The sequence below is a fragment of the Mastomys coucha genome, unplaced genomic scaffold (genome assembly GCF_008632895.1).
Source record: "Mastomys coucha isolate ucsf_1 unplaced genomic scaffold, UCSF_Mcou_1 pScaffold23, whole genome shotgun sequence".
Lineage (NCBI taxonomy): Eukaryota > Metazoa > Chordata > Mammalia > Rodentia > Muridae > Mastomys > Mastomys coucha.
Window position 1 is genome coordinate 37,087,803 of NW_022196906.1, and position 22,652 is coordinate 37,110,454.

At 47.0% G+C, this 22,652-nt stretch overlaps 1 protein-coding gene across 3 annotated transcripts in view; it reads right to left on the bottom strand.

Moving 5' to 3' along the window:
* The window catches only part of Pou2f3 (POU class 2 homeobox 3), an 85,023-nt gene that overhangs the window by 5,565 nt on the left and 56,806 nt on the right, over window positions 1-22,652 (bottom strand). For 2 of the 3 annotated variants that reach the window (XM_031344616.1, XM_031344615.1), the window contains 7 exons: window positions 17,664-17,768; window positions 15,903-16,005; window positions 13,416-13,498; window positions 9,896-10,078; window positions 9,399-9,540; window positions 7,386-7,522; window positions 4,791-4,952 (listed from right to left, as the gene is read on the bottom strand). In XM_031344616.1, coding sequence (XP_031200476.1) covers window positions 4,791-4,952; window positions 7,386-7,522; window positions 9,399-9,540; window positions 9,896-10,078; window positions 13,416-13,498; window positions 15,903-16,005; window positions 17,664-17,768 — 915 coding nt within the window. Of the gene's footprint in view, window positions 1-4,790; window positions 4,953-7,385; window positions 7,523-9,398; window positions 9,541-9,895; window positions 10,079-13,415; window positions 13,499-15,902; window positions 16,006-17,663; window positions 17,769-21,489; window positions 21,598-22,652 lie in introns of those variants that run through there. The other variant, XM_031344617.1, reaches the window with a different exon arrangement.

The following is a 22,652-nucleotide window of genomic DNA, read 5'->3' on the forward strand; positions in this document are numbered from 1 at the left end:
GAGAGAGAGAGAGAGAGAGAGAGAGAGAGAGAGAGAGAGAGAGAAAAGAAAATAAAGTTTAACTTTCCCGTCCATTCAGGAACCTAACCCTCACTATGATTATCCAAAAACAGCCTAGCACAAGAATAATAAGGAGCAGACAGATATAGTGAGACCTGGCTTTGCCATTCACCATCTACGTGACTATGAGTAAGTTATCAACCCCAGGGAGGCTTGGTTTTCTCATCTGTGAAACAGCAGCAGCACCTCCCTGATATTTCTTTTAATTAAGATTTAATGAGACAATGTCCATAAAGCTTTCAACCCTGTTGAAAGAGCTCCAGTTTGTTCAATGCTAGTTCCCTTACTCCCTGAAGAAAGGACTATGGACTCCTGCGCATCTCTAGGTGCTCTTTTAGCTCCGCTTTTGAGCTGAGGTCTGCAGAATTTTAACTCTTTTGACCTTTCTCATGTTGATCAGGAAGCTCCGAGCAGTGTCTTCATAGGACACTGATATAGACACTCCACTTAGGGAGCTGCCAGCTGCTAAGATCCTCCCCTCCTCTGCAACAGCCCCTCCAACAGGACCTGGCACGTTTCCTAACAGGACCTGGCACGTTTCCTAACTAATCAGTGACCCTCCTCCAAGCTTCCACTAACCTTTTAGAATGCACTTGGTCAGTGGGGCAGGGCGATGAGGGGTAGAGGCAGGGGTGGGACAGTTTGGGAGGAGCAGCAGAGTGGTGAGAGATGCTATCAATCACCTCTCCTTTCCTGCCAGATGCCACACCCAAGAGATTGGTTGTTTTCAAATAGATAATAAGGTAGGCAGCTTACTGTCATTAGCTCCTTCCATTTCCAGGTAAAGACAGGCTAAGCATACGGAAACATGTGGAGGGTTCCTTACTTTAAACAAGTTTTTTTGTTTTTTTGTTTTTTTTTTTACATGTGGTAGCAAATGGTGCCAAACTGATATGTGCAATCATGAAGTGTGTGTATGTGTGTGTGTTGCTGTGACAGAACCTATGTTCTTATGCATGCTAGGCCGGTGTTATACCATTGAGCTACGTACATCTCCCGAATCCCTTTAAAACTTTGTTCATTTTTAAAAAGATTTTATTTTTAATAATATGTATATGTGCTTGTGGGGGAGGGGAGGTATGCGCATGTGACTGCAACACCTATGGAGGTGAGAAGAGGGCATTGGATCCCCAGTAGCAGATAGCTAGGAGCAGAATTGGGTGTTGGAACCTGAACCCAGGCCCTCTGGAAGAACAGTATGAGCTCTTAACCACTGAGCCATTTCTCCAGTGCCAGCATTTATTATTTTTCTAACGTAACTATCTTGAGATTGCTTCGCATCAGAAACAAAAGATACCAGTTTTTATTCCATCAAGATGTGAGGATGGGGGCTGGAGGGATACCTCAGTGGGTGGGAGTATTGTCTGCTCTTCCAGAGATCATGAATTCAATTCCCAGCAATTGCCTGGTAGCTCACAACCAGTCTATACTGGAATCTGATGTCCTCTTCAGGCATGCAGGTATACATGCAGGTACAACACTTAAATACATACATACATACATACATACATACATACATACATACATAATTTTTTAAAAGCTTGTTTTTTAAAAAAAAAATAAGACATGAGGAAAAAGACAGGATCAGAAGAGGTTCTTTACCCTCTTGTGATATCTGGTATGGAAGTTTGTCTTGCAGACATGATGTGGCCATTTTTATATTGAAATCCTTGTTTTTTCAAAATGATGTATTTAGACTTTTGTGTATGGGTGTTTTGCCTGCACTTACGTCTGGTCTGTGCACCATGTGAATGTCTGGTGCCTGCAGAGGCCGGAAGGCAGCATCATGCCCTGGACAGTTTTAAGCTGCTCTGTGGGTACTGTGATTTGAACCTGGATTCCTCTGGAAGACAGTCAGTGCTGTTAACTGCTGAGCCACCTCCACAGCCCCAGCTTGGAGGTTTTTTAACAGCACAGCTGTTCCTTCTGCCTGCAGAACTATTCTTGCTAACTCGCCATGTCCTTCAAGCAAGTCACAGGCACCCCACTTGTGGCTGCCATGCTGACTTGAGTGCCTTTTACCTGCATTCCCATAATGCTGGGGTGGGACTCCTGCCCAGCTCTCACACAGACTTGGTTCTACTTCATGCCTTCTCAGGCTCTTCCTCCTCTGGTTCTTGCTTTCAATCGGCTGATGTCACCTGGGTTTAGAAGAGGGCCTTTCTCTTTCTTCACTTCATACAAGTTTCATAACGGAGCTTCTCCTCTTTCAGGACTTCAACTGCCAACCTGTCACAACTGCTTGTGACACCCCCAACCCATGTCTCCATCCTGGCTTCTCTCCTGACCTCTGTATCCACCATTCTGAGTCTCTAGGGACAGTCCCACTTAGGTGTCCTGCAGGCCTACATCATGATGAGGTGAAGAAGTGGAGTACTCCCTTGCTCACTCCAAAACCAGCTGATCCTGTTTGCTTGGTCCACACATACTGCTGCCGTCTACCCAACCAGCCCAGCCTGAACACTGTGAGTCATCACAAGGATTCTCCCTCCATCACTCTCCCTGCCCTGAGCCTTTCAGTTTACTAACCAAGGCCTCTTGTTTATAGTTTTGTTTGTCTTTTTCTGAGATAGAGCCTCATGGAGCTCAAATTGGCCCATTATTTTCTAATTCACTGAGGATCACCCTCAACTTCTGCTCCACCTCCCAAGTGCTGAGAGTATACAATGGGGCTGAGGATGGAACCCAGGGCCTCATGCATAGTAAGCAAGCACTCTACCAACATTATACCTGTAACCCTTGATTATCTCTTGATATTCTCCTCTATTACCTGCCCAGCCATCAGTTCAGTGTCACTTTTCGACATTCCTCTGCACGGAACCACCTGCGGTTCCGTGAATGTGCTGCATATTTCCCCCCACCTCACTGTCCTCACATCTCCCCTGGAGACAGCTCCACCCCAACTTACCTGCAGACTTAATTCAGGCATTAATGACCCCCTTGGGGGAGTCTTCCTAGCCACCCTCCCCAAGGTGTGTCAGTTGCTGCTCCTAAGTTGCTTAGAGACCCTGTTGTTTACCTCTTGCTTACGTGTGTATGTGTGTGTGTGTGTGTGTGTGTGTGTGTGTGTGTGTGTGTTTGCTAGACATAGAGGTCCTCTGGGACTGGAAATAAAGGGTATTTATCCTTCTCTCTCTAGTACTTGACAGAAACACCAACAAAGAGCTGGACCGTGGCCATTTGAGGGGGCATATCACCAATGCAGTCATTTTTTTTTAAGTTGCTGCTATATCTTACCTAGCCTGCAGCCACCCTGGAATGTTAGAAGACTAGAGGACATCATTCTTTCCAATTCTTCTACCACAACTGTTACTAAAGATGGAGAACTCCACACTGCTAACCAGGTCCCATCTCTTTCTGGGTAGGATAGACACTTTCTAATTCCTAAACCTCCATGTCTCCCTAGAACCTCAGGATATTCCCACTCAGCCTGACTTTTTCCTGGAACACCAGAGGCTAAGACTTAACCCTAACTAGGCACTGCCACATACACCAGGCAGGCTGATCTCTGTGAGTGCTACCTCCTGAGTGCTGGGATTAAAGGCGTGTGCCACCATGTCCAGCTCAATATTTTTTGTAAAAGGGCAGTGCCAGTAATATGCATGGTCACTCATGTCTATAATTCTAGTTCTCAGGTAGCTTAGCTGATAATCGTGCTTGCCTAGCAAGTCCTGGGTTCCATACATAGCACAAGAGAAACCATATGTGGTGGTGCATACTATAAACCGGGGAGGTAGAGGTCATTCTTGACTATATAGTGAGCTCAAGGTTAGCCTGGGCTACCTGGGACCCTGTACCATAAAGCATACAAAACAAAACCAACAAGGCCACCTAGAAAAAACATGGCAGTGCCTTCCTGCCTGCTGTCCTGCCTTTTGAGTCTCAGCCATTAACACATCTTGTTGGCTTCACAGCTGAGGAATATACAGATCAGCCACTTTACTCTTCTCACCATGGCTACCACGGTCTTCTACTACCCTCAGCCTGATGGTTGTCTCCTGGCTGGTCTCCTGCTACCCACGGTATTCTCTGCCCAGCAGCCCATGTCCCAGCACAGACTTATGCATCTAGGCTTCCTATTCCAATTAACTGAAGTCCTGAGTCCTCTCATTGAATTCCAAGACCCTGGGGAATCTGTTCCTTGCTACTTCTCTGAAGTGACCTGCTTTTTGCCCCCTTTGCACAGACTTCCTTGCTGGTCCCTACAGCTTGAATATGCCCTCCCCCTAGAGAGATCCATATTTCACCCCCATATAAAGTTTAGATTTTTTTTTCATTCAAATACCACCTAATCAGACAAGCTATCTCTAGTCTTCCTGTTAAAAGGCACCAATATCCTAATCACATTATGCACCTTTATGCATGTTTATAAAAATTACATTTTATTATTTTACATACCCATGTGGTTATGTGAGTGCCACAATAGCACATGTAAAGGTAACATTACAACTTTTGGGAATTGGTTCTCTTCTTCCACTGTGGGGATCCCAGAGATGGAAAATGGATCATCAGGTTGGACAGCAAATACTTTTACAGGCTATACATCAACAGCCCCATCCACCCACGTTTAATCTTCTCTGTATTATGCATTTTTATATGTTGTATCCATTTGTTTATTCATGTACAGAATCTCCCCTACCCAGGAAGTTCCCCTCTCTAGGGTGGAAGACTGGCCTCCAGGTACAAGTCCACCAACTGTTTGACAGTCAGCCTGGCTCCAAGCCACTTACCAGCCGGGAGTTGTAGATGGGTGGCTTGACAGGGGTGGCTACGGGGCAGTTGATTCTCTTCTCCTTTTGGCGCCGATTGCAGAACCAGACTCTTACCACCTCCTTTTCCATGGACAACTGCTCCGCAATCATGGAAATCTCTTCCGAGCTAGGTTTAGGATTCTTTAGGGACAAAGGGGTAGGGTATGGTCAGGAGACAGAAACAGGCTCAGGAGTTGGAGGTGAGGGTCAGATGTTCTAACACAATAAATTGAATATATGGGTCAAATGCCTTAGAATCAGACCAAGGGTGGAATACTGGCTCTATCCCACATGTACTGAGTGTCCTTAGAAACCCTCTCTACCTCTGCACTTCAGTCTTTCCTTATTGGGAATGGGACAACCAGCCTAGCACATGAGATTATGGTAAGGTTACAAGAGAAAGCATGTGTATACCAACAAGCACAGGGCTGGTACAGGAGAGAGGATACAAAAGATAGGTCTCTTCCTGTACTCCTTCCCTTGGGGGTAGTTCCACTGCAAGGCCTCCATGGGTAAATTATGAAGGGCAGCTGGACTCCTTGGGAAAAATGCATCCTTCAGAGTCCTTCCTCATAACCTTTCCCTTCACATCTCTTAGAAAATGAGGAGGGCTGAAGCTCTCAGACCTACCATGTTCTGTGGGAGACCTGCAGGCAATATGATGTCATCACTCTGTCCTTCTGACCTACCACCCAGTCTGTGGCTTGAGCCCTTGACCCTCAGCCCAGCATCCTCTTTTAACTGTACTAAGAAACCTAAAAGGATGGAAAACTCAACTCCAGTCATCCTGCTGGTAGGATGCAGCCATGGAATGGTGTCCCCAAGCTGGACTCATTGGTGGACCTGCTCCAGGGCAGCAATCCTAGCAGCCAGGACCCCCAAGGTTAGCTTGAGAACTTTTCAGTATCTAGAGAGGTTGTAGGGATGCTACCGGAGGGATCTCTATAGAGGCTCTCAATAGTCACCTGGATATCCTGCTTCTCACCCCCAGTCCCCATGAGGCTCACAGCTTGCATATACTCCCTCAAGGATATGCTTTTCTTGAGAGTGTTTGTTCAGAATCTATGGCTAGAAGATGTCATTTAGAACATGGAAAGATTTGAAAACTTTTAATTAAAAAAAAAAAAAAGACACAAATGCCTGTTTTAAAAATAACTGTAAGAAGCCCGGCGGTGGTGGCATGTGCCTTTAATCCCAGCACTTGGGAGGCAGAGGCAGGCGAATTTCTGAGTTTGAGGCCAGCCTGGTCTATAGAGTGAGTTCCAGGATAGCTAGGGCTATACAGAGAAACCCTGTCTCAAACAAACAAACAAACAAACAAAACAAAACCAAACCAAACCAAAAAAAAAACTGTAAGAAATAAAATATTTTCATTGGTGAGAGAAAAAAAAAAGATTGTGCAGGATAACCACCAGCTTGGAAATGTGTAAGGAAAAAGGAACACAAGCAAATGCTTTCAGAAGTCACTGTGAACTGGGGGGAGTGGGGTTGGCACACACACAAGTCCTAACACTTGGGGATGGACTCAGGAGCAGGACTATGAGCTTGAGGCTAGCCCAGCCTACATAGTGGCTATACAGGTTAGCCTGGGTAAACTCCAGTGTGAGACTATATCTTTAAACAGCAAAGGCAAACAAGACAGACAGACAAACAGATAGACAGACAAGAGGCGAAACAAAAGCTGATGGGTTGTTTTTCCTTTCTCCCCTCTCTGTGTTTTCCAAATTGCTGACAACGAACATTTATTACATTATTTTTTAAGTTGAAATTGTTTTTAAAAAATTTTAATGTTTATGTGTTTGGGAGTAGGGTCATACACCGTGGCAAAGATGTGTGAAGGTCAGAGGACTTGGTTCCTTGAGGGGACTGGTTCTCTCCTTCCACCATGTGGATCTCAGAGACTGAATGTGGGTCATCAGTCTTGGCTACAAGCACCTTTTCCCTCACTAAGTCATCTTGCACTTAGATGCACTTAATCGCACCTTTAAGTTAAAAAGTAAACTTTGCTTCAAAAAGAGACCTCTTTTTTTTGTTGTTGTTGTTTTTTGTTTTTCGAGACAGGGTTTCTCTGTGTAGCCCTAGCTGTCCTGGAACTCACTCTGTAGACCAGGCTGGCCTCCAACTCAGAAATTCACCTGCCTCTGCCTCCCAAGTGCTGGGATTAAAGGTGTGTGCCACCACTGCCGGGCAAAGACAGAGACTTATTTAATGCCCTGGCTTTCTCCCATTACCACAAATATATAAAACCCACATAATACACACACACACACACACACACACACACACACACACACACACACACACACAAACTGGGATGCTATGTTCCATTCTAGAATCTTGCAGTGAGAGGGAACATGAGTCCCAAATAAATGTCAGAAGAAGAAGAGTTTTCTGGAACTTTGGGAGGTCAGCGTTCCTGGACTCCCAGAGGAGAAGGTGACTTGGCTCTTTCTCAGGCAGGTGGGGGATGGGAGAGTAGTCTTTAGGGTCTTCCACTGAGCCCAGTTTCCTGCACAGGTGGGACCTGCTCACCCACGTCGGTCCCACCCACTCCCACCCGAGGATGCTGCTCACATCTTGAAATCGCTTCTCCAAAGTCAGGCGGATGTTGGTCTCGATGCTCGTCCGTTTCTTCCTCTTCCTGCCGAACACTTCGCTGAGAGTGGGGTAGGAGCTGGGTGTGCTCGCTGAAGGGTCTGATGGGGAGGACTCTGGAGAGAGGAGCAAATGAAGCTCAGAGATGGAGATGAGTGGTCGGTCTAGCCTGACATTGTGAACTTGAGATTTATTAGTCCTTCCCATGAATCCTGCCCTGACCCCAGCAGATAATCCAGAACAGACCAGGTGATGGTTTGTATATGCTTGGCCCAGGGAGTGGCACTATTAGGAGGTGTGGCCATATTGGAATAGGTGTGTCACTGTGGACACGGACTTAAGACCCTCATCCTAGCTGCCTGGAAGTCAATCTTCCACTAGCAGCCTTCAGATGAAGATGTAGAACTCTCAGCTCTGCCTACACCATGCCTGCCTACATGCTGCCATGTTCCCACCTTGATGATAATGGACTGAACCTCTGAACCTGTAAGCCAGCCCCAATTAAATGTTGTCCTTTGTAAGACTTGCCTTCGTCATGGTCTGTTCACAGCAGTAAAACCCTAAGACAGACCATATCCAGGATGCTCTGGACAAATGTCCCCGAGGGCTCCCAACACAGAGTCTCCAGGTGTTTGCAGTCATGGTTCAGGGATGCCCAGACATCAGTGGCCCGTGTGGGCGTAAGGGATGCAAGTAGGACTATGAGTCACACCACATGACCTATTTTAGAAGGTATGCCCATCTGTGAGTACTGAGTGAAATGGGTTTTCTCTGGCAGTTAGGAACCTATGCTAGTTCTGAGGCCATTTGTCCACGAGTGTAAGGTGGGAGCCAAGGCTGCAAGGTTGGGAGAACCTGTACTAATGATACTGTAAAATCCTTCCTCAATGACTCTAGGAGCTTCAGATCAGCTCCTCAAGTTGGATGTTCCAGTAAAAGTTGTCTCCTGGGCAGTATGTTGAGGAGGTGGATGATTCCCAGACATTCTTTTGAGTGAGGGGACTTCCCTGTAGAGAACCATCCTGGTCTCTCATTCTGCCTCTCCTGCCTTTACCAGTAGAATAGTAATCAATAACCCACACCCCCACTTAACAGAACCTGGCCCCCGAAAGAGAGGCCTGTTCCTTCCCTCTCCACATGGGCTAGATGTCTCTAGAAGGGGCCACCCTGCACCACCCACTTCCCTGAGCACACTTGACAATGTGTGGAGTCAGCTGGGGAGATGAGGCAGGCACTATGGCCTAGGTAGAGAGCCAGGCCGCTCACCTCCAGTGCCCTGTCCAGCCCCCAAAGACAAACCATTTTATTGGTCCATCTGTCAGAAGCCCTGCCCCTCACTCTTTCTGCTGCTGTGTTCTCCCACTCACTGTTCCGAATCATCTGTCCCTTGGCTTCTGGCCCTGACCCCCTGGTAGGCCTGGATCCGACAGAATCTACCTCCTGATCACCCTTCCTTCTGACAGGCTCTTCTGGCCAGTCCTGATCATGGCAATTGTCTGTCCTCTGACATGTGCTCCAGAATAGCCAAATAAAGACCTGAAGCTGGGCCTGGGACTTCTTGCCTCAGTGGGACCCTAGAGGGACCTCTTCCTAGTCTCCTGACCTAAGCTGATCCCATACAATTGGAGTAAGTAAATTGAATCTTGCCTCTGAACAGTCATCTTGAAATATAAGTTAGCTCTGGGGTAGGGAATAGAATAGAATAGAATAGAATAGAATAGAATAGAATAGAATAGAATAGAATAGAATAATAGGCAAGCTGTCCTGGCCACAGATGAGCCACATCTGCTAAAGGGCCCCCTCGGTTATAAAAATGACATTTTCATTTGTGCTTGCCAGTCTCCTGGGTCTCACTTCTTGGTTCGTGCCAGGCTAAAGAGGAGAAGTAATCCTACCTTTCTTGAGCCCCATTATACACATGCCCCTAGAAAGCCCCCTGGGGAATCTCCTGGGCCCCGTTCCGTGCTCGTTTCTCATTTCCCTGCCACCCACCTGCATCGTTCAGCCACTTCTCCAACAGAGGCTTGAGTTTACACATGTTCTTGAAGCTCAGGTTGAGGGCCTCAAATCGCGAGATGGTAGTCTGGCTGAAGTCATTGCCGTACAGCTTTCCCATCGCCAATCCCACATCTCCCTGTGAGAGAAATCGAGAGGGAGAAAGGTAAGGGACAGATGTCCTTTTCTTGCCTGTGTCATCTGCCACCCTAAAGCTACCACCCGGTCAGAGCCCTGAGCATCTGTCCACAGCCTTGCACCTTCCCAGATCTTTTCCCTCTAGGATACAAAACCGGTTTATTTCTCTCCTTGCTCTCTGCTGGGCCATTTCCTGGTCTTTATTCCTGTATTTCCCTGAGCAATACCCTCACTTTCCTTCCTCCTAGCAACCCTTGCTCTATTCACAGGGAACAGGATGCAGTGTCAGGATGCTCCTGAAATCTGCACTTGGGAAGACACAGCCTCTATCACACAACCCAGTTCTTGGAGCAAACCTGTGTAAAGCCTAGCTTAATGCGCCTTTGCTTGAAGGTCTTGGCGAACTTCTCCAGTTCCTCCAGGTCCGTGGGCTCATCATTCCCTCCAGGGCCAGGAAGATGCTTGGGCCCTGGCAGGTGCTGAGGAGCTTCCAGGTGGGGCTCTAAAGAGGATCCTGACAGCCCAGGGCGACCAACTGCCTGATGAGGAACACACACTATAGTGAGCTACAAAGACTCCACAGGAAGCACTGAGGTGTCTGCAGTTGTTACTGAAAGATTCACTTACAAGGTGACAGGGCCGTGGGTTCACTGAGCCCTGTGGTTGCAGATGGATGGAGCTAGAGATTAGCATTTCTAGGATCTGGGACAAAAACTAGGTACACAGAAAGAAGCAAGACAAGGAGGTGGTCACTTTGGCCTTTGTTCTGTGACTCACTGACCCAGAGTAGGTAACTTCCTCTAGTCAGCTTATCACCATAAAAGGAACTGGCAGGGTTGTTTACTGTGAGACGTGAGATCTCAGCTTGGGACAAATCTCAGCATGGGACAAGGAAAAGGTCATTTGCTTGGCCTGTTTTTTTCCATAGAACAGAGTGATGGAGCATACACAACAGTCACAGACTGAAGATAACAGGGGACATCTGGAAGTCCAAGACATTAGTTATGAGTGTCACTTTACTGTTCTCTTTAATGAGAATGCCTTGGGTTGATTTTATGGGCTTTTTTTTTTTTTAAAGAAAGGATCTTGTTATGTAGCCCAGTCTAGCCTGGCCCTCACAATCCTCCTGCCTCAGCCTCCACAGTACTAGGTTTACAGATATATACCACTATTCCTGGAGACTGTTGTAGCTTTAATCAAAGGTATTTTTAAAAGATGTATTTGTGGGCTGGCGAGATGGCTCAGTGGGTAAGAGCACTGACTGCTCTTCCGAAGGTCCTGAGTTCGGATCCCAGCAACCACATGGTGGCTCACAACCACCCATAATGAGATCTGACACCCTCTTCTGGTGCATCTGAAGACAGCTACAGTGAATTGGGCCGGAGCGAGCGGGGCCAGCAGAGGTCCTGAGTTCAATTCCCAGCAGCCACACACATGATAGCTCACAGCCGTCTTCTGTACAGCTACAGTGTACTCATATCCATAAAATTTATTTTATATGTTTGGGTGCTTTTGCACATATACACATGTATATATATATACATGTGTGTGTGTGTGTGTGTGTGTATACCATGTGTGCCCATAGCCTACAGAAACTAGAAGGATGCTGTATCCCTTAGGAGTGGAGTTACAGATGGCCATAGCCCCCATGTGAGTACTGGGATCGGTAGGCTGCCAAGCCATCTCTCTGGCCCCAGTCAAACCTTGTCAGAAGTCAGACCTCCTTTAATCTCATCTCATAGGAAATTCTACCACTTAATTTAGAGCCATGCTGCATTCCAATGAGATCAGGAATATATCTAGTCTTGAGATATCTACTTTCTAAAAATATCTATTTGTTTATGTGCATGGGTGTGTTTTCCTGCATGTGTGTAAGTGCACCAAGGTGTGTTCAGAAAAGGGAGTCTGTTCCCCTAGGACTGGAGTTACAGGTGTTTGTGAGCCACCCATTAACCCTACGAGTCACCAGGAAAACCAACTACACTATTTTGGGCCACATTTAAAGCAAACGTTTATTGAATATTAAATACTGACCAAGAGATGGACTTGAGTCAGGATGATTCCCTGGAATTTCCCAGCTAGAATTGCCTCAAGCACATCCAGCAGCTTATGGAAACAAACCTATAGGCCACGTGTACTTTCCCATGAGGCTTTGTTATTTCTCAAGAACTACAATTCCCAGAACCCCAGGAAGTTATCTGGTTCCTGGGCAGGTGAGGCTTACAGGTTAATTTTGGGCACGGCACAGCATGTGAGTTCTGGGAACTGAACCTAGGTCCTCTGCAAGAATAGCAAGTGCTCTTAACCCCTGAGCCATCTCTCCAGCTCCTTGAGACATCAGTTATTCTACAGAGATGGGGTACAGTCCAGATCTTGAGGACCAAGCACAGAGACTACTCGCTGCCTTTAAGGACAATGAGTATAAATCCCCCTGTCTCTTCTTTGCTTGTTTTGCTTAGAGAAAGTTAAACCCCTCTCCTGTTCTGGTTCACCTGAGACCGGCATCCTCATGAAGATGAGATAAGGAGTCAGAGTCAAGTTAAGAAAGAGTTTTCTCCTCATTTTCAGAAGAAGACTCTCCTCGATCAGAACGGCTAGAAAGATCACAGATGGGCCTTGCTTTGCAGGAACTGAGGGTCAGGGCTCGGGCATGGAGGGAGGTAGCCCAGACAGGTCCTCAGAGAAAAGTTCTAGTAGCCCTTGAACATTCCTTTTTGGTAATTCCCCTGCTATTTCATTTGGCAAATTCACTGAAGAGCAAGCACAGTTGCCTCCTCCTCCAACAACTGCCTAATTATATCAGTTTGAGGTCCCTGAGTTCATTCATGTATCCCCCTTTGCTCTTGTTTCTGTGACTGTTGGTCAGCCCCTAGGGGACCTTTCTACTTATTTATGCATAGACAAAGTATCTTTGTGTTCCCCATGCTGGTCTTCAACAAGCAATTCTCATGCCTTAGCCTCTCTGGTAGCCAGGACTACAGACAAACCATGGCACCCTGAGTAGAAGGATCCTGATCATCTTCTAAATGGCTCCTCTGACAATCTCTTTATGTTCTAATACTAAATGCAAGAGCTGGTCCTGAGTATGCTCTAGAACCTCATAGTCGTAGACTGGGGTCATATAAGGATGCCATGCTTAGGGTACAGCCAGAAGGAAGAAAAGTGCATCATCCAACTTAGCTGTCCCCCTGTCTCTCAACCACTAGGTGGCGCTCTCCCTCCAGCTATCTTCTGTGGATTTTAGGCCTGGGAAAAGCCAGGTTCTTCAGTGAGCCTTGGGGATTTTAGCCCAGAGAAAGAATATTAAAAGTCTCCGTGGTCACTTCTGGTCATCCCTTGTAGAAACAAATCATGCATCTATCTGTGCAGGCAATTGACACCCCAAGGGATCCCTGGCAAGAAATAGACTTTTATTTCCCAATTGATAATAGGTGTTCTGTGTGTGATCCATATCAGGTCTGCAAAGGGCCCTCCTGCTAGACCTTAGCCTGCTTGCACCCAGGATCTAGTCAGCTGAAGTGATCCGAAGTGATCCGGAGCTGAGATATTGGCTTTGAGACCCTACCCTCCTTGGGACTTGAGGAAATCTGGATGGAACTGGAGGATATCAGCATCCCTGAGTAATTGGCTAAATTCTGAGAGAGGTAAAGCCAGGGATTGAAGCTGCTGGCAGACAGCTGGCCACCCTGGGAGCCTCATTCTAGTGACAGGGCAAACTACCTCCTTAGGAGTAGTTTGGGGGGGGTTCCCAGGTACCAACAGGGAGAACCCCCCAGAGTGAGGGTCCTGCTAAGGAGGGGAAGACTGAGGAGCTGAAGTTTGCCCAGGGCTGAGACAATCTGTGAAGAATCAGGAGGGGTGGAGGGTAGCAGTTACCTGGGAGGCGAGGCCAGGCCCTGTCTGTGGGAGGAGTAGAGTGCTTTGTTGCTGTGGAAAGGAGAGAAGATTCGGCTGCAGACCTGAGTGACAGGGGAGGGACAAAGGGACAAAGGAACAAACAAACAAACAAACAAAATCCAGGCCATTTGAAAGACAAGCTGAACATTGAAACCACGCTAACTGCCCCCTCCTCCTGCTAACCTAATCAGGTCCCCATAACCCACCCTAAGCCTGCTTGAAAAGCCCTGTGGGCACTGCCAGCAATTGCCACATACTGGTGGAGGCCAACCAGACTCAGGGATAAACAGCTGTAAACAGCAGTCCCCAAACCTGTCCTGCCTGCCTGCTTGCCTGCCTGCCTGCCTGCCGAGAGCTGCAAAGGCATAGGAGGGTCAACACACTCTCCCTGAGTTCTGATTAGCAGGGTGAGAAGCCCAGAGAGACGAGGACACAGGAATGACTACAGAGCCCTGGAGAGAACCGGGTGTTTCAATCTACCTGCAAGGGAAAGCAGTTGGGCTGTTTAGGCCTGCCAGATCTGTAAGGACAGAGCAAGCAGATGGTACCATATTGCCGGGAAGGGTACTAGGTCATTGGTCAGAGGCTCCTTCAGACCAGGTTCTTAAATTCATGGGAAGAAGGAGAGAGCAAGAGGAAGGCCAGACACTAGCTAGGGCCTACAAACCCCCTTGGGCAGTGTGGACTGTCTACAGGCTGCCTTGCCTGGGGACTTCCCTCTCCTTTTGTCTTCAGGAAAAATGTCAAGAAAAGGCCCTGCCTGTGTGATGACTGTGGTGTGTAGGTTCTGTCTTCTGGTGGCCAGGGTCAGCACTTCTCACTCATAGCAGGAGGGAAGCCCCCAGATCACCAAAGCTGACAATAGGAGCAGATCTCAGTCACTCAGCACAGACAAGCTCCTTGGCTTATCTGCCCTTCCCGATGGTTCTGGGTCACCATATCTGCTAAAGGTGGCCCTTCCGCTCTTTAGTCTCAAAAGGTCGAAAGGTAAGAGAGGTCTTGGAGGAACCCTGGGCTGGGGAAGAAAAGGCTTAAGGATTAGTTTTGCTCACACTGCATTCTGCAATGTGCAGAGGCTTGTCGTATGAATGGAACCAGGCACCCATCAATGGCCTTGTAGTGTGGAGCGTTCCTTTTTTTATTTTTATAGGAGGAAGCATAAACTTGCAGAAATTATGTAAACATTCTACAGAAATGCAGCCAGTAATTTTTTTTTAAAAAAAGTTTCCATGACTTCACATTTTAACCTGTTTTCTGTCCCTTCTACTATATAATTTGCCAATGCCCAAGCATTCTGTGCCTGGGTCATGCTCACACCACAGTACAGTCTTCCAGAACCAAGCTGAACTAATGCTTATCTTCTCTTTCCTAGTCCAGGAGCATGATGGGTTCTGGTTGGCCAAAATAAACACTTGGATAAGTTCCCGTTCACCCTAGTGCTATTCCGAGACACCCTCCAAGCTAAGCATAGGGCCTGTGTCTTAGGCAGGTGCTCAGAGTGGGGTGTAAGCTTCCTGGATTTCCAAATACTCCTCTAGAGGAGTATAAGCTATCCCACAGCTTGTACTTCCAACAGCATTTCCAGCCCTGTTTGGCATAAGTGGGTGGAAAGGCAGGCAGTACAGTATGATAATCCCGGAGCATGGGGCTCAGAGGGTTCTGGAACTTTCTAGTAGGTCACCAGCATGCAATAAGGCTATCTATAGCACGAGTGTGCTCTGAGGAATAAGTCAGGAAAATAGTGCAACAGACTCCCGGGCATGTTAATCAATGATACCTAGTGTTAGTAATACTCTGATCTGTTTGCTCAGGGCTTCCTGCCAAAGACAACCAGAACCTATTTCTATAGCCTGTGGGAGGCACTGCTGTTCCATCCAGACAGAATCACAGCCGGGCCAATGGGAGGGGAAAGGCTCAAAGCAAGCAGACTTCCAAAGAATCGGACTCATTGTACTCATTTCCTGGGGAGCTTCGACTTCCTTGTGCTGCCTCCACCCACAGCCCCACCGTTCCGAACTTTTAGACTCAGTTTCTATGAAAATGTAGTTCTAGCAAAAGCCTGGGCAGAAAGAAGAAACAGGGACACTGAATAGTCTGGAGGGGCCCCACAGGGATCCCTCCCTAGGTCTCAGGCAGAGAAACTAGTCTCTTTCAGATAGGATTTCCATACATAGCCCAGGTTGACTTTGAACTTGCTGTGCAGCCATGGGATGAGCCTTCTGCCTCCACCTACAAGTGTTCTAGGCTTAAAGATGGCACTGTGTCTGTTTTTGGGTAATGCCGGGAATCAAACCCAGGGCTTTCCATAGGCTAGGCAAGCTTTCTATCAGCTGAGAGCTATTCCCAGCCCCAAGCTGATTTTCATACCAGAGGGGTGAGTAATATCTGTGACATCCCCATGCCCAGTAAGAAATAACAACCTTTTCTAGACTCTGGTAGTGACTGTACAAAGCCCAGGGTACTCACCTTGCTGCCCAGGTGGGGTCTGGGAAAGCAGGAACTGGGATACAGACTGTAAGTGGCCAGGAACCAGCACAAGCTGCTGGAGTGGATGGAGAGAAGCCATGTCCTGCATGTGGGAAGATGTACAGATGTTAGACCATCTATAACTGGGGGGCCTGAAGCCTGTTAGGCTACAACTCATCTAGTTCCTGGGGCTGCAAACTCTGGAGGTTGTGGGCAGTATCCTAGCTTCATGTTGCTAGGTGTTTTGGCGACACGTAGCATAGGACGCGGTGCACAGTAAGTAGTTACTCCATTAGAGCTAGTGTTGCTCCTGCAACCTTCTAAGCAGTCTCTGCAGCACAGTTACTTAACTCTGTTCTCAGGCTTCCATCTGTCTGTGCCCTGACTCCCAGCTGCAGATACCCTGTGGACCACCTGTCCTGTAGGTATCACCTGAATCGCAGAGGCTTATCCGAAAAGCGGCAGCAATTGCCATCCAGTTCCTTAAACCATCCTGTCACTTTGATTATGCTAAAAACCACTCTTCAGTTATTTCCTGTACCCGAGTCTTTCTGGAAGGTACTAGGGGATGGGGCAAACTAACAGTTATTTTGTTTTTAAAGACTTATTTATTTATTTCATGTCTGTGAGTACACTGTCGCTGTCTTCAGACACACCAGAAGAGGGCATCAGATCTCATTACAGATGGTTGTGAGCCACCATGTCGTTGCTGGGAATTGAACTCAGGACCTCTGGAAGAGTAATCAGTGTTCTTAGCCGCTGACTCATCTCTCCAGCCCACTCTCAGTTATTTTTGTTGCTGTTTTGTTTGAGACAAGCTCTCACTCCATAGCCAATGAGAGCTGCAGATTCACAGTGTAGCCCAAGCAGGCCTTGGATTTGCAGTAATTCCTTCTGCCTCAGCTTCATGACAACTGGGGTTACAGGCACACTCCTCCATGCCTGGCTCTGTTGTTTTGTTTTGAGACAGTTTCTTATTATGTAACCTGGAGCTTGCTCTGTAGAGCAGGCTAGCCTTGAAATCATAGAGATCCACCTGCCTCTGCTTCCTAATTCTAAAATCAAAGGCATGCACCACCAAGCTCTGTCCCAGGCTTACATTTTAATAAAATCAATTTGATTAAACAGAAAGTCCACTAGTCTGAGCTTCTCTCACCTGCTCAAGACATAGAAAGAACAATCCCAGCGTCCAGAGGCTCCAGACCCCTCAGACAGGGCGCCATACACATACAGTTGACAAAACTCATGGAATGAAGGTGAAGGGGTAACTGTAACTATATATATTGCTTTCAAGTATGGCTGAGAAAGTAGATCTTTCTCTCCCAGGTGACCCACAAGATCACTTTGGAGGCTTTTGTCCTAATGGCCCAGGCGGTCACTGCTCTCCCAACACCAGTCTCCACTTCAGTTTAGTTTTGTCATATAATCTTTAAAGGACACAGAGAAGGCCATTTTCTGTCACTAGAGGCCCTCGATGTTGGACCCACAACATAGCTATTGGTACCCTTGGTTTTTTTCAAGACTGGCTTTTGGTTCTCCAAAAGCAGTGACGTGTCTCTTTGTCTCTCACCAGGCCTCACTTCTATAAGGACTGCTTTTGGAAACCCCACATACATAATCCTGGGCCTCCTTTGTCTGCAATGGGGGCTCTTTGGATGGATTCACAGTGTGTCGAGAGTACCCAGCATTTTGTAGAAGGGTTGGAATGAGCTCACCAGCCCAGTAAACATACTGGGGTCAACGGCATGGGCTGGCACCTACCCCAGACATTTGGTTTCCAGGCATCATGGTAGGTCCTTGGCTCAGGTGGCATGGCCTGTGGGAAAGGGTCTGCTGTAGAGAGTCACCCAGGTCCTCTGTCTTAATCTGCAAGGAGAGGAGAAGGAGAGGGTGAGTCCTGGGCCTCCCCAGGCAGATAGAAGCAGAACCATGAAGAGCAAAGTGGGAGATGAGTGGCAAGTCTGGGGAGAAAGAGGAGAGTCAAGAATTCCCTGGGCTGAAGGGATGGATGGATTCTAAGAGGACTCTGCAGACCAATCTGCAAGGCAGAGTCATCTACCACCACCAACACCTTCCTGGTGCTGTGCTAGCACGCAGTACTTTCTTCCTTGGAATGAGAAAACCAGAATAGCATATAGTGATTTATAAAAAGAAAAGAAAGCTTAGGCTTACTCATCCTTTTGCTATGATGACCTTTAGCAAGTAAAGCACTCGCCACCAAGCCTGATGACCTGACCTCCATATATGTGCTACAACACATCTCTACACACACACACACACACACACACACACACACACACACACGAATGAATGAGTAATAAGTAAATATAATTTTAAATTTTGTGATGAGAAAGGTGAGCCAGGAATGTCGGTTTATTCTTGTGATGTCAATGCTTGGGAGGCTAAGATCAAAGGACTGCTATAAGTTCAAGGCCAGCCTGGAATACATGGTGAGTTTCAAGGCTGGTGAAAATTTTTGCCTTGGGGAGACATAACAAAAGTCTGTCCTCTCCTTGTAAGGCCACAATGACAAAGCAAAGTATGAGTCCACCAAAGGACACTCTGGGAAAACAATGGGCTTAATGGGGTTCCTTAGAGAGCAGGAGCAGGGGCACACACAGGAGCATGGGGGACCCCAGAGCAGCCATCCTGGAAAGTCTTCTTCCAGCATTAATAATAGCTTTCACATAGCTGCATAGAGTACCCCCTCCAGTTAATTGTCCATGGTTTGTACACACACACACACACACACACACACACACACACACACACACACACGGCACAGAGTTGGGTCAGAATTACATACAAGTGGTGGGAAGAAACAGAGAATGCTATAAACCTCAGGTAAGCCTCTAACGACCCTGCTCATGTCCTTCTGGGTGGGAATCTCATCAGTCAATAAGCTTGATCTTAGGGGTCTCTTACAAACAGTCTCAGCTGTGTTGCTCTGCTGACAATAATGGCTGTTGTGATTGAAGGATGGCTCAGAGGATAACATGATCCTGTTACAAACAAATAAAACAAAATAAAACCCAAACCAGAAAATAATCTTCAGTGGCTAGGTGCATGCATGCATTCTGATCACAGCAATTGGGAGGGTAAGGCAGGGGTATCATATTTGAACTCAGTCTGGGCTGCACACAAAGCCAACCAACAAATCAAACAAACAAACAAACGAAGGAAAGTGCCAGGCGGTGGTAGGGCACGCCTTTAATCCCAGCACTTGGGAGGCAGAGGTAGGCAGATTTCTGAGTTCGAGGCCAGCCTGGTCTATAGAGTGAGTTCCAGGACAACCAGGGCTACACAGAGAAACCCTGTCTTGAAAAACAAAAACAAAAACAAAACAAAAAAAAAAAACAAAAAAAAGAAAGAAAGAAAGAAAGAATGAAAGAAAGCTTACTAGAATAAATGTTTTTAAATCCTTTGCTTTTCTACTGCACTAGGCTATCAGAATTTCCTTTATGAGATGACTATGTTTCTAAAAATATATTTATTTATTTTATGTATATAAGTACACTGTAGCTGTCTTCAGACACACCAGAAGAGGGCATCAGATCCCATTACAAATGGTTGTAAGCCACCATGTGGTTGCTGGGATTTGAACTCAGGACTTCTGGAAGAGCAGTCAGTGCCCTTAATTGCTGAACCATCTCTCCAGCCCGACTATGTTTCTAAACAGTATCTTTAAAACTCTATGCCTCAAAAGAACAACAAAAAAGGAGTGGCATCCTTTAATTGATCTCCAGAGTCTGTTCTTTATTTCCATGTATGGATTGCCATCAATGAAGCCTGGAAGCCTGGAAGCTGCCTGTTGGGGTACTCTGTCCATTCATCCCTTTTCTCTACCTCTCAGCCTTAAGGTGCATCTGCTGAGGCCCTCTGGGTCTGCATGATTTTGGTGACAGGGTGGCAGTCTTCCTACAAGCAGAGGCATGCCTTTCTTACAGGAGCCTGAGGGACCGTTGGTGGTTTCCAGTTCTTCCATCTCTATTACCCTTCCACGAAACACACAAGAACCGCCCACTTCTGGGTTTCCCAGGAATCCTTGGGGAAGACAGGAAGTCCTGCCTGTGCCCATCCCTCTCCTATGCCAGAACAACTATTCTTTTGCAAAAACTTAGGAAGTCCACTGGGAAGGGAGCCACGTGACTTTGAAAGCATACGATATATCAAGGGATGTAGAGTCCACACCACCCCTTGAGAAAGACTTTGGTGGGACCTTCTGAAATAGACCAGCGGACGGCTGGATGTTTTCTCTACAGATAAAACTCCACAGATAAAACCATGAAGATGCTGGCATAAACCACTGTCTTGGTCTGTCCTGGAAGTATCACTGGTAGCTTGGAATCCTTCTTGTTGGATATTTGTCTGACCTAAGCAGAGTTGAGAGTATGAGCTAGACAAGGTGGTGCATGCTGCTGCTAGAGGACCAGGAAGGAAGGAAAGTCTCCAGGGTAAGGACTGCCCAGGCTGCATACGAAACCTCCCCCCAAAACACAAACGACAAAGATGGATGGATGGATGGATGGATAGATAGATAGATAGATAGATAGATAGATAGATAACATCTGAACTTGTGCTGAATCCCTAAGGAAAATGAATTTTAACCACCAGGGAAGGGATTCTCACTGGCTGACAGGAAGGAGCTAAATAGTGGGAACCCGAAGAGTATTAATTTATTAAAAGACAATAATGGGGTTGGAGGGATAACTCATTGATTAGAGCACTTGCTGCTCTTCCCGATAACCAGGACCCACATCAGGTAGCTCATAACAGCCTGCAACTCCCCTCTACGGGGGACCCAATGCCTTCTTCTGACCTACAAGGGCACCTGCACACACATGTTCACACATACAGATATGTACCAATAAGTAAATCTTTAAAAACAAATACATCGACTGTTTAAAAATAAGACAAAACTCTCCTCTGTCGATCAGATGAGGCAGTAAGGAAAACACAGGGCAGTGAGCAAGGTGGACCTTGTTCCTCAACCTAACTCAGTCTCTAACTTTCCATGTGATCTTGATTGATAGGCGTTTCCCCACCTGTTAGGTGTTCTTATGTGTTTTTTATCCCTCTGGTTCTAAAGGGGAAAAAGTCACATGCACAATTGGTAGACTTGGTAGTCCAGTGATTACCAAGAGACTCCAGAGAAGCCCTGGACAGATGGATTGATAAGAGGCTGACTTTCCCAGGATACTTTGCAAGTCATTGCCCACACAGAGAGACCCATTCTGGAACCTTGAAGCAAATGGGAGTAAGGAAAAGAAAAGGTAGCGCTAAGTGAACGGAGAGAATGCTAAGAGTTCAAAAGACACACAGATAAGTTGGTCCCTAGAGTCTTCTCCTTATGCACCCTTAGATCCTGTCCATCCATCTCAGGAATGCTGATACCCATCTTCTGTCCACAGGCCTTAGAGTCTACACAACCTAGATTCCACTGAGACATTTGTTAGCACATTAAAAAAACAACAACAACAACAACAACAACAAAAAAACCTAGATAACCAATGGCTTCTTCTTCCAAAACCACCTCCACCGAAACAAATCTGCTCCAAAAGCCATTCTGACCATCTTTCTGCCATACCTCGGAGTTCTCTGCTTTCTACTCTTTTTCTGCCCTCAGGCATCCCCATCCCAGAGAGGCTCAGGGAGGCAGGATGGAGGGAAGGGGAACAGAGGAGAGCACGAGAGCGTGGAGGTGAAGGAGAAATCACACTGGTGAAACCATCCCAGGCAGCCTGGCATAGTTCCAGCTCCAAGGCAAGCGCTGGGTTCCTTTCCAGGCTCCTTATGCTCAGTGGAGAGAGATAAGGGGGTGTGGCTATGACAGAGCTAGGAAGCATGCGCTCTGCCTCCAACCTGGGCGCTATCTGTTAGGATCGCTGCCAGGTCTTCCTGCCGTGCTGAAGTTCAGAAACCAGTACCACCATAAAAGAAAAGGCACCCTTTCATCTGCCTCAAAGATCGATGCCCCAACACTCTTCTGGAGGGGGCCACGCCCACCTCCCAGTTCTGCAAACAGAGTGCCTGGTGGTAGAGACCTTCTTAAGGGGCAGGCTGGAGCTTCTTGGTAACTTCCTAGGTTTCTCTTCGGAGATTAATTTGTCTCGTTCTCACTCATCGGTCTTTTTATTCATTCATTTTCTCACAACTCCCCCTCTTCCCCGGGTAAGAAGTGCTGAGTGTAACCCCCAAAGAAGACAGGGCAAACCAAGAAAATGAAAAAGATGACGCAGGAGGCCAGATGTGATGGCACACAAGCCTTCAGTCCCAGTAGGGAAGCAGAGAGTCAGATTCCTGAATTCAATGGCAGCCTGGTCTACTGAGTTCCAGGACATACAGGGCTACACAGAGAACCCTGTCCTGAGAAACAAACAAACAAACAAACACACAGGAATACTTCTTCCAGAGTCTCACTTTGTGGGGCCAAGGTGGCCCTTGGTTAAAAACAAAAACAAAAACAAAGGAGAGCTGAAGTAGCAGGGCCCAGGGAGATGGTGCACAAGTACAGCCTCCAGCATGTTTTTTTGGACACTCTCAGGTGCTGAGAAACCTAAGAAATTAAGAAATAAAGCCCTCACTAATCCAAAAAAAAAAAAAAAAAAAATCCCTTTTCACAGCTGTCGAGTGGAAAAGCTGGAACCTTTCCAGGCAACTGGGTGTTGGCTGTGGGTCTGCGAGATGAGATAGAGAGACTTGTGTTGGGTCCCGTTGACTTCTAAGATGAGAACCGCAGGCAAATTGGAC